This window comes from Ictalurus furcatus, chromosome 19, assembly GCF_023375685.1.
Source record: "Ictalurus furcatus strain D&B chromosome 19, Billie_1.0, whole genome shotgun sequence".
NCBI lineage: Eukaryota > Metazoa > Chordata > Actinopteri > Siluriformes > Ictaluridae > Ictalurus > Ictalurus furcatus.
Genome location: NC_071273.1, coordinates 14,064,630 through 14,077,088, shown reverse-complemented (window position 1 = coordinate 14,077,088; position 12,459 = coordinate 14,064,630). Strand labels below are relative to the sequence as shown.

Below are 12,459 nucleotides of genomic sequence, written 5' to 3'. Positions count from 1 at the left end.
GTAAAGCTTTCCGAGGGCAGCTGCAAGCCATATACACTGAAAATGCAATAACTAATCAAATCAAAACAGGAAAACTGAAAACAAGTGCATATGTATGGCAACCTGGGAAAACACGTTTGACATCATCTGCTATACAAATAGTTCTGAAAACTACAGCTTTTCCTCAAGGGAAATATGTTTCCCCTTTGCATGTCGCTCATCCATATATAAATGTTACAGCATTTTAAAATATTGTAGCCCCCAAAAAATTGAAAAAAAAAAAATTAATTGAAAGATTTCACTGATTTAAGTGCCTCACAGGAGCATCACGTACATTCTGGCATGCTCTCTGATTACAAACTTAACTGATTATGCATATGTCCATTTAGCTGTGGCACGTAGCTATTGTCACATAATCCATGTAATGACGGTAAGGACGGATGCAAGTGCAGATTAGAGCATTTAATAAAGAGAGGCAGGCAGACAAATCCAAATCATGAAACAATAGCGTGGTCAAAAACAGGCAATGGGTCAGGCGATCTGCAAACAGGCATAAACTAGGCAAGGCAAGAAACGAGAATGAGAAACGAGAAACAAGAAACAAGATCAATGAACATGAAACAAAACGAGGAACGGGGTACAAATGCTTGGTATGGTGATAACACTCAATACTTCGCGAAGTTATTGTGTACAAACAGTCGCTTTATACTGTGGTTGTGAGTGCTGTGAATTGGATGCAGGAATGTGTGATTAGAATGAATGTGAGTGTTCTGGGAATTGCAGTCCATGGTGGCCATGTTTGTAGGCCGCAGTGCAGGATGGGAAATGTAGTCACTAGTTTGCTGTAATATGACAGCTATCTTACAAGCTATCAAGCATTAGACAGATTGCTTTGGTTAAACTGGCTCCTTACACAATATGATCCTAGGCAAGTTTGAAAAAATAAATAAATAACATTTCCAAATTGTTTTGATAAAATATGTTTAATTTTTTACATTTTAAATGTTAACACGTTATAGGCAGAAAAACTATATTTTGGCCAAAACCTACATTTTTTAAGCATTTTTTTAGTCATTTGCCAGAGCAGCCACAAAAGCACATACAGTATACAACAGAGGTGAGTCCACCCATGTGCAATATCACTTAAATATCAAATGATTCAAAAATTGTGTCACCTCTCAGTAATTGCATTATTTCCGTATCTCCTCTTCTGAATAATCAAAACAATTCTTTAAAAATATATATTTAAAATACAGGCCCCAAAGTAGAAACTCAATGCAACAAAAGTGAATACACCTGTGATCACTGACAAACAAATTAGAAAACCTGAGATCATTGAAACCTAATTGAGTACACCTGTGATTTCTAATTACATGAACATGGTTATAAAATGACCAGCAAACACCAGAACTTTCTCAATTCTGGACCTATGGGCTGTGTCTATATGCATTTCAGCATCATTTAGATTTACATTTTTTATTTATGGCATTTGGCAGACGCCCTTATCCAGACGACTTAGAGAAATGCTTTGAAGTCTCTATCAATAAATACAGTGCTAATTTATGTACTTCAGAAAGAGGCAGATCTTTAGATGTCGTTTGACTCTAGCTGGTCGGACATCTAGAAGAAGTTTACAGAACAGAGAAGAGCCTTTATGCATGCATACTGATGGAACCTGTTGAGCAGTGCTAGAGGATCAGAGGGAACGTGCTGCAGAATGGGGTGTGATAAGTGCGCTGAGGTAAGTGGGTGTTGGTCCGTTTTTGGCTTTGTAGGCGAGCATCAGTGTTTTGAATCTGATGCAGGCAGCTACAGGAAGCCAGTGGAGGGAGTGTACCAATGGGGTGGTGTGGGAGAACATAGAAAGGTTGAAAACAAGTCACGCAGCTGCATTTTGGATCAGTTCCAGGGTTGAATGGTGCTCAGAGGCAGACCTGCCAGGAGCGAGTTGCAGTAGTCCAGTCTTGAAATGACAAGAGACTGAACCAGCACCGGAGTAACCTGTGTGGATAGAAATGGACGAATCCTTCTGATGTTGTAAAGGAGAAATTGACATGAGAGTGTGAGAAGAAAAGGACAGTGGATTGTCCACGGTTAACCCGAGGTTGCACGCAGTGACTGAAGGTGAGATCAGAGAGTTGTCCAGGGAGATCGCATGTCCGGGATGAATCACCTGGGATGAACACATGGGAAATAATTGCCAGAGGAATTGAAAAATCTGATTGTGAGACTTCACAAAGATGGGAAAGGATGCAGGAACCAGTCAAATTTTAATCAGTCTGAAGTTTAATCAGTGAAACACAGTTAGAGCAGTAATCAGCCTCTAGCTCTGAAAAACAGATGCGCAAGTGCTTCAGACTTGGCACAGGGGTTATCAATGGATATCTGAGTTTCTGTGACAGCTCAGACAGTGAGAAAGACATTGCATAATGTCAACTTCTATGGACAGAGTCTAAGAAAAAACCTTGCTAGCTCGTAGGCATAAAAGTGCAAGATTAAACTTTGCTAAAGTACATGAAAAGAAGCCTAATGAATATTGGGAGAACAATCTTTGGTCAGATGAGACCAAGATAAATTTGTTCGGCTCAGATGGGGTCCAGCATGTTTGGTGTGAACCTGGCCAGGAAAACCACATTTTGTCCATAGCCCCAACAGTGAAGCACGGAGGTGGGAGTATGATGATATGGGGCTGCATGAATGCAAAAAGGTGTTGGGGAGATGACATTAATAGATGGCACCATGAATACCTGTGGATATACCAAAACACTGGCTGACAAGTTGACTCCCAGTCTCCAGAAGATTGGCAGAAGAGGAATATTCCAGCATGATAACGATCCAAAGCACACTGGTAAAATCATGCAAGAGTTTCTAAAGAGGAAAAAAGTGAAAACTATGACCTGGTCAAGTATGTTGCCTGACTTGAATCCAACAGAGCACCTTTGGGGTATTTTAAAGAGAAAGGTAGAGCAACACAACTTCTCCAGCAAAGAGCAGCTGAAAAAAAAAAATCAAGCTAGAAATTTGTGCAACACTGGTATCCTCCATGCCGAGGAGAATTGAGTCTGTCATCAAAAATAAAGGCGGACATACAAAGTATTGAAAAAATAAAAGCTTTGAATCCCATTAATTAAAGATGTACTGAATTTTGTTGCACTGAATTCCTGCTGTGGGTCCTGCATTTTTAATATAATAAATCTAAACTCTCACATAAGAGCAAATACCCTATTGTTCAACTTAGAAGTAAAGCAATTACTGTAAGGTGAAACAATTTTGAATCATTTGATATTTAAGTGATACTTCTGTTGTATACTGTACAACAGGGTTCCCCAGATTGCCAAAGCTTATTTACGCTTATTTTATACGTAAACGTACATATGCTACGAGATCTGAAAAGTGGCCTGAAAAATGTGACAAGGCCATAATTACATGGTAGCAATGTGTCTGGGAGCATATGATAAAAAATAGATGGCCAGTGTAGAGCAGGGCTATTATCTTAATCACTTGATCCAGTGAATGCTTCACTCTTTCACTTGCTTATTTGATCGCTTGAGTCAGGTGTCACATTAAGAAGGAAAAGAAGCTTCAGTGAAAGTCACCTTTGTACAAGTGTTACATTTGAGTGAATGCGTTGCCCACTACTTGTGAATGAACAACTACTTAAAGGAATACGAAATAAGCCAGAGTCTAGAGATGGCATTTTGGGAGAGAAAGGGAAGTAATGGCTTAGGCAAGAATGCAAATGGCCAGGTTTCCTTCCAGGCACTGAAGGGGAACTAATCATACAAGTCGTATGATATGAATCTGTACGAACATGACACTTCAGTTGATCTTCCTGGCAGGCAGCAGACGTTGACAGCAGAAGAAGGCTAAGACAACTGAGTGCCTTAGATTCCTAGTGCTGTTTCTTGAAATGCTCAAACACTAAACTTATAAAAAACGCTCAGAGCTGGACTACTATACTGTAGTGTACACAGTAAATAAAATGGCACTTATGCATGGTGGCCAACATGGTCTTGTTTAATACAAGCCACAAATATCATAAAATAAAGCAAGTGTTTTAGTCCGATTTGTTTGTTTAACACCACCTGAGAGACATAGTGCTTAAGACTGTATCTGAAGCCCAGGCCTATGATCAAGAGTCCATCAGGACAGCATTACATTATTGTGATGAGTTTATTATTAAATGAAAATATGAAGAGCACTTCTCAGAAAATCAAAACCAGATATATTACTTTAAAAGACACATACATTCTTTGAAATGTAGGTAGATAGTGACAGAAGTTATAGGTTTACTAAGAACCAGTCCGTCAACATACCGGTAGGTGTGTGTGTGTCCGTGTGTGTGCGAGTGTAGTTCGTGCACACCTGTCACCTATGCTTTGTTTTTGGATACGGCACACACACTGTAATAATGTAAGCCAGTTTTCTTAAACTTATTCTCAGCCGTTCTGAAATATAAGTGGGACATCTGTTCAAAGGCATACACAAACCTAATTTCTCTATCCCTAGAATATTCAATAAGGCATAATAATATTTCTCACTCTAAGATTTTCTCTAAATGATTTAGTCACTTATTTGGAAGAGAAGAAATCAATGGCCCTGATTTCACACTTGTTATTATATCAGTGGTTATGATTCACAGGCACTTATTAGTCACGTGGTTTTAAGGTCAGAAGGTTTCCAGGGTTGTATCCACTACATGTATAATGGATATAAAAGGTAGCCTCGTGCTCCCTCTTACCTGTGCACATCAGACCCCCCTGGAAGATGATGGCACAGCACACATCGCACCATCCTTCTGATTCCTCCTCTCTGAACTCGTGTCCCTCTCCTCTCCTTCCCCGCGCCCCGAATATGCTCCTTACATCCGGGGGTTTGTAGCCCTTCTTCCTGGCACGTGGAGCTGCTCCTCCGTCCTCGGCGCATCTCGGGGCTTCTCTGAGCTTCTTGTCGGGGTGTGGATCCGGTAAGGGTTGAGCTTTCTTCGCTCCTCTCGCCTTGCGCATTTTGGTTATTTTCCTTGTCACGAGCCTCTGCGAGCTTGCGCCACTCACACCGAGCGCGCGCGCACAGCCAAGAAAAGCAGCGCGAGCGGTGACAGGCGAGGAACCAGGCGCGCGCCACAGCCACGCCCTCACACTTCAACACTCACGTTTTAAGACTATTCAAACTATTCAAGGACCCATTTGGTAAGGAAATATAACGAAACTGAAACCATGTAACGCATTAAAGACTGGTGTGAAATGAAAAGAGCAGACGACAGTAATTGTTGTCTTTACAAGTGAAATAGTCTGGCACGTGTGATAAACTCCTGGTTAGGTTTCGTAGTGAACGAGCATTACGCCTAATGATGATTCACTATTAACACGACAGTGTCAGTAATCACATTCTTTCCGATTGTAATCAGAAAAGAACAGCTTATAGGAACACCTGTACACCTGCTCATTCATGTACTGTAATTATGCAATCAGCCAATCATGTGGCAGGAGTGCAATCCTGCAGATACAGGTCAAGAGCTTCAGTTAATGTTCACATCAAACATCACAATGGGGTCAAATGTGATCTCTGTGACTTTGACCGTGGCATGGTTGTTGGTGCCAGACGTGCTGATTTGAATATTCTGAAACTGCTGATCTGGGATTGTCATGCACAGCAGTCTCTAGAGCAGGGGTGTCCAATCTTATCCGGAAAGGGCCGGTGTGGGTGCAGGTTTTCTTTCCAACCAAGTAGAAGCCACACCTGAGTCTATTGAAAACCAAGATCAATTGATTAAACAAGTGGAATCAGGTGTGCCTCCTGCTTGGCTGGAATGAAAACCTGCACCCACACCAGCCCTTTCCGGATAAGATTGGACACCCCTGCTGGCCAGATTGGTTCGAGCAGATAGGGGCAACTCAAATAGCCAATCTTTACAGTCATGGTGAGCAGAAAAGCATCTCAGAAAGCACACCCCATCGAACCTTGAGGTGGATAGGCTACAATAGCAAATGACCACACTGGATTCCACACCTGTCAGCCAAGAACAGGAGTCTGACAGTACAGCGGGCACAGCCTCACTGAAAAACTGGACAGTTGAAGATTGAAAAAAACAAAAAACAACAACAATCAGGAAACATTTCTACAATCCAGCTCAGTTTTGATGCCCACTGCTGCTACAGATTGGTGTTCTTTTGTGAGCAGAGTGGAATCCAGTGCTCTGCTACTGTACCTGTTGTAGCCCATCTGCCTCAAGGTTTGACATTCTGCTACATTAGTCCAGTCTGTTTCTACAGTATGTGATTGGCTGATTGCATAACCAGTGATCCTGACCCCTTCTGCTCTCCGAACCTGCCTGATCCATCCTGATGCCCTGCTTCTGGTTGGAGAGCTCATCACTTGGAAACTACTCACTGCAGCTGAGGATGGCCTCATACGGACAGCCTAAAGATACACTGAAACCAAGAAAACGGCTTTGTACTGCATTTGCCACAAACAATTGCACTCAACTCTCCTTCAGTGAACAGTTGATAACTTCAACAAAATAGACTTCATGTTAAAAAACTATAATGCATTTCCTGGTTACACAATTGCATTTTTTGACAATACAACAAACACAGCTATAGAAGGGAATTATTTATAATCTTAGTATCCGGTGTCACTCAGATGAGGATAGGTTCCCTTTGGAGTCTGGTTCCTCTCAAGGTTTCTTCATGTCCATTTTAGGGAGTTTTTTTCTTGCCACCGTTGCCTCTGGCGCCCTCATTAGGTACAAAATTATAAATTTTAAATTTATGTCCTGAATGTATATATTTCTGTAAAGCTGCTTTGTGACAATGTCCATTGTTATAAGCGCTATACAAATAAAATGTAATTGAATTTAATTGAATAATTGCTTCAATGTTCAGGCATAAAGGAATTCCTAATAGTTCTGCATATCTATCTATCTAATACATTGAACAGAGAGTGTATTCAGGAAGCTGTAAATCACTGGCTATATTAAATGTACAGCAGAAGGAATGAAAACAGCCCCCTAAAAGTCAGAAAAAAATAGTTGCCAGCAAAACTGTAACTGTTTCTGGGGTATTACCCACAATAATACATATTCAGTAACTTTAATATGCATCTTTCAACTGGAGTCATATTGTAGATGTACTTAAAAAAAAAAAAGTACCCTTCGTGGTACTAATACAGGACAAAGAAAAGTAGGCTTAGCATCCTTTTTTATGAAGAAGTTTATTTTCTTTAAAATGGTAGAGTTGGTAATGTTCAAAATTGTTATTGCCAGCATAAAATATACCACCAGTTTTTTTTTTTGTTTTTTAAAAAAAAAAAAAAAAAAAAAAAAAAAAGAACATTAATTTTTTTAAATAAAGTTTTTTAATTCAACCTCCTAGTTGGTGGTTTTCACAACATGGTTCTCAACCTTGATCATGAAGTTCTCATTCTCCTTCACATTTTAGCATTTTGCAATATACTTAGGGCATACTTAGGGTTCATAGTGGTTTGTTCAAATAAATAAATTCTTATAAAGATTTCCTGAAACATAAGCCATTATAATATACACCATTTTTGTAACTGTCAACACTTCATTATCTTGAAATAATTTAAGATGAAGCAGTGAAGAAGATTTCATGTGTAGTTCTCTACAGCTTTATTTCAGTTTTTGCTCCTTATGCTACTTTTTCCATAAAAATAAACTGGAGCCCATTAAATCTGCTTACAAAGGATCTGACCGTTACAAATAGAAAAAAACCCTCAACAGAATTTCACCTAAATACTATCCATATGCACATGTAAAGAATCCTATGTGGATGCAATACAAAAGCATCCTTAAGAATCATGTTATATACATATGTATTAGCTATTATCTCTTAGTATTAGCAAGATATTATTTATCCCCCACCCCCCAATGTGCACAAAAATATTTAACACAAAATTACTAAAAAACACATACACAATTTCATAGCAGCTTTGGTATCTTTAAACAAACATGTAAACATTTTACTTTTTTTTTTTAATGCGATACGTTTCTTATTCAAATGACTTGAACCCTGAGAATAATTAAATCTAAAAAAACAAAGCAAAATCCTCTAGGCTTATTGAACTTCCTCCTCCTCAGCATCACTGTCTGTGCCGAAAACTTTTTCCTGAAAAGAGAACAAAAATAGACAAAAAGTTTCAATTTAGCATTTAGGGTTTTTTTTGTTAAATAATGGAAAGAAATGGATCTAAATGGATCAAACAAAACAAATGAGGAAAAACATTAGTAGGCTTGGCAGCAAGTTGTAGTGCACTTACATAGCCGCCTTGTTTGATGACCCAGGGGCTGAAATAATCCTGTAGGTATTTAGCACCGAAGCCCAGCACCCGGTTCATGGGATGGCAGTCCATGGTGTTTAGGCGGCTGGTCAGCTCACAGGTGAGCGCGATCTTAGCCTGCTCTGGGCTCTGCGTGGGAGGAAGCTCCTCTGGACTCAGTCTCTGAAAAAAGGTCTGGGCCAATTTCCCGAAGAAACCGTATGACAGAGAGTCCTGCAGCTGTTTCCTAAGCACATGGTTCTTTTCAATCTATGGACAGATGTTAAACAGTTAGCTACTACAATATGCACAATTTCACAGTGATATTTTTCCCTTCTCAATAAATACATTTGATATTTTCCCCTCACTAATGTAGAGTAGATCATCGCTGGGAAAATGGTTTTGTTTATGGGGCCACCTTGTGGACTATGAGCAAAGATGAAAAATACTTTAATGGTTTCAACATAGAGAACTATCTCCTACTTTATACATTGTTTCAAATCTATTAAGTTCAGGTTCAGTTTATTATTCCATTAATACACTGACACATTATATTGCAGATTTTTTTGTGCACCTCAGAATAACTTTTAGGACTCCCCATTTCTTCAATAACTATCCTATTATTTTATTATATAACATTTTATCCTGATATTGTTACTCTTAAACTTGTGATTCATATATTTCAAACCCCCAAGTATATCCGCTGGATTAGTGAAACTAAAGGAATTCATGTGACTTACTTCCTCGTTAAGTTTATCTCCATGTTCCCTCAGCAGTTCCACTATTTTCTCTACAACATCTGCAGATACAAGATAAGGATTAGACACCCTGCTACTTTAACACAAGCCTTGTGTACATCAAAGGATACATATGAACAGTCATGTTTCAGTTTTCTTTCTGTTATGAAAGTAAGACAGTAATGCAGACAAGAAATACTCACCGTCACTATCGGTTTCTATATCTGTAGATATAAAATGAACACGGTCTATGATCTTAGTCAACTTGCTGACAATTTGTTCCACTTCTTCCTGGTCTGGACCTGCTGGAGTAGAGAGCAACAAGTGATTATTTTTAGTGGGCCACGTTTATGAGACAAATAAATTTGCTCGAATGAGTCATGGTTAGCATGTTTCATGACCTACTAAAGCCACACCCTTTGTATATAATTGTAATCTCTGGACCAGAAAGAAATTGTTAGTTGCTCAATAGAGGTCATAGCACTAATAAGTCATTCTGACACTCACATGACTCTGCAGATGCTCCTCGACTGGGGTGTCCAGACACAGGGCCGTCAGATTCCCTCACTGGCCAAATGCAGCTTATTCTTTTCCAAAATTTATGTTTCTTCTTATGTTTCCTTGATTTATGGCAGTCGTGAGGTTGCGTAGGTGAGGCAACCTTTGCCTCTTCCACACCATTGCTCTGTGGGGGGTGACTGTTTGTGCTTTTTTTCTTCTGTGTGTACTTCACAAGTAGTTTGTACTCAATACTGTCTTTGGGAAACATCTGTGCAAGCAGTTCCACCTGGTCTCTGGTTGTAGAAGAAGACAACAACAACAGTGTTTATACACAGCTCTTGTGCTTTGTTCATCACTCAACGATGAACACTGAGAAAATGGCATATATATATATATATATATATATATATATATATATATATATATATATATATATATATATATATATATATATGCTACATAGCCATTTCATTTAACCTTACACTTCGTTAACTGTTTACATGAAGCATTCCCCTAACAGAAAAATCCCATCCACTTCCCATGATCATTTTCACATGCAATTATGTGATGTGAAAAACAAGAAGGTGCATTTGCAGTTATGCCCCGAAACTGTACATGTGAATATATTTATATTTGTAGCAATGTGGTATCACATGAGAAAACCCATCTGAAAAATTAAACCACGTGCCCTACAAATGACAAAAACAAAAAAAAAGGTGAAAAATTCATAGAAAATAAAATGGATCGTGTGTTGTTTTTAAGACAACATTTTTCACATGTAGTGCTTGTTTTTTTTTATGTGAATTTTCTATAAGGGTTGTTCACTGCCCTTTTGTTTACTTGATAAAAAAAATTGCAATTGTAAGTTATTAAATCTAATTTCAGACAGTTGTGTTATGTTAGCAATAAAAGTGATAAAAGTGAAGAAGTGGGATTTAAAGATGGCATACAAGCTACAATTTCCATTGGACATGCAGAATGTTTATGTAGTCATTCACTTCGTTGTTTGTATTTGGAGGAAAACTCCCCAAAAACGCTTAGGATTCGGAACCGGAAGTGTTTCGCTTGTGTTGTTAGAGCAAGGACAGTCTATGTCCGGGCATGTCCTGTCCTGCTACTAATTCAGTCAACCGGGAGTTTAACCGGGAAACACCAGTCTCAGACACACCCCCCGTCATACTTTATAAGTTATCCAACAAATCTATACATCATCTATACACTCAAATAAATAAATATATATTTTTAAATGACTCCGTGACAGTTCAGTTCCGTAGTTACGACACTACTGACAACAATCACACACACACACACACACACACACACACACACAGAATATACAAATAATAGCGAACTGTATGCTTACTTAAATTATTAAAAAATAAAACAAAACAAACAAAAATAAAACGTTGTATTATGTTGTACAGTCTTTAATGACAACTACTTCTTGTGACAGTGGTTTCTTTTTCTTCTAACAAGCTACAGAACTACAACAGTTCCAGATAGACACATAAGGTGTATGTAATATATAAGAATTATAAACTTAATGTAAAGTAATTATTAGACACTTACGTGGTTTGTTCCTCTATCCCGTTCACCATGTCGCTTCAATATCACTGCAGTCCGAACTAAATCAGTTTCTAACTACACTGCAGACTGCTGATTTTATTGTGTGTGGGCGGATCTGTAATGACTCACTGATCAGCTGATGGGAAATGTCAAACGATTCCATTTATAGCACGCAATGAACACTTTTGTGTAAACAACAAAAAAAAATTCCACAGAGTACATATTCATAAAATATAAATGTATTCCAACTGTTCACATATTAGCCATTTTATTTAAATGTGTGCAATTATATTTTGGCTTTTTATTGGAACCGTAGAGAGTTTTATTATTATTATTATTATTATTATTATTATTATTATTATTATTATTCTGCTTCTTCTTCTTCCACACAGGGAGTCCATGGCAGCCCTATGAACTGTAAGTAGGAAAATGATGAAATTTGGCACACTCTTACATATGACCATGAATAGTATCTGTACCAATGATGGGCTCTCTATGACCAACTCTATAGCGCCGTCACTAGTTCAAAAATTCCCTATTCAAATGGTTAGAATTGTTGTCCTAGAGAAAAGAACTTCAGATTAGTCTGCTCATAGTGATCACAATGTCACCATTTTGAAATGTACAGTATTTTTTTTCTCTACTCCTTGTTCAAATGTTGTCCAATTCTTACCAAAATTGGCTCAGAAGATCAGTAGACAGAGGCACACAAAAATCACTAAAATAATTTTGATATTCATATTTGTTCAAAAGTTATGATCCAGTATCTGTTAACATTCTAACTAATGCTTTTATGTGCTTATTCTCACCTTGGAAGTTCTTCTCAATATCTAGCTAAATGGGCTTTATCTGTGTGGTGCACTGTGATAAGTGATAAGCACCAATTCTAAATGTCATGGGTTCGAGTCCCATTTGGTGCAAGTTCTTAAAAGTGTTCTGTTCATTTCCTGTTCAGTCTTATTCTCAGCTGTGCTTCTGAACCTCTGAATCTTTTATTCATTCATGTACATTCTATTTCTCCTCTTCGTGTTCTTTGGGCTCCGCATTGTGCTTGCTCCGCCTTTGATGCTTGGCCCCTTTAATCTCTGCTTGCAGCTATATTTAATTATTTATTTCTGAGGATTCCATTCACAGAACCCATTTTTAATAAAATTGTCATAAGATTCAAATTGATATTATTTACAGTTACAGACTAACTGAGATTTGGATTAGTTAATTCAAGTGACCAGTCAAATTGGCTAATAACTATAAGAACTCAGTAATAAATATAATAACTTTGATAATGAGGGCACAGTGGCTTAGTAGTTAGCATGTTTGCCTTGCATCTCCGGGGTTGAGGCTTCAAATCAGCCCTGTGTGTGTCGAGTCTGCATATTCGAAGGTTTCCTCCAGGTACTCC

At 38.3% G+C, this 12,459-nt stretch overlaps 2 protein-coding genes across 3 annotated transcripts in view; both read right to left on the bottom strand.

Moving 5' to 3' along the window:
* rassf3 (Ras association domain family member 3) overlaps window positions 1-5,230 on the bottom strand; it is a 53,561-nt gene extending 48,331 nt beyond the window's left edge. The window contains exon 1 of the mRNA XM_053649784.1: window positions 4,721-5,230. Within this exon, the coding sequence (XP_053505759.1) occupies window positions 4,721-4,985 (265 nt within the window). The 5' untranslated portion in view covers window positions 4,986-5,230. The remainder of the gene's footprint in view (window positions 1-4,720) is intronic.
* Window positions 5,231-7,172: 1,942 nt separating this feature from the next.
* Window positions 7,173-11,230, bottom strand: LOC128623179 (apoptosis facilitator Bcl-2-like protein 14). Of its 2 annotated transcripts, none has more exons than XM_053650081.1 (6): window positions 11,064-11,230; window positions 9,501-9,787; window positions 9,197-9,298; window positions 8,997-9,055; window positions 8,257-8,526; window positions 7,173-8,105 (listed from the first exon to the last, which is right to left on the bottom strand). In XM_053650081.1, exons 1-6 carry the CDS (start codon window positions 11,090-11,092, stop codon window positions 8,055-8,057), a joined length of 798 nt encoding a protein of 265 aa, XP_053506056.1. In that variant the 5' UTR covers window positions 11,093-11,230; the 3' UTR covers window positions 7,173-8,054. The 2 variants fall into 2 exon arrangements, with proteins under 2 accessions (XP_053506056.1, XP_053506057.1); XM_053650082.1 differs by having other exon boundaries at window positions 9,197-9,295.
* Between the last annotated feature and the right edge of the window lie 1,229 nt (window positions 11,231-12,459).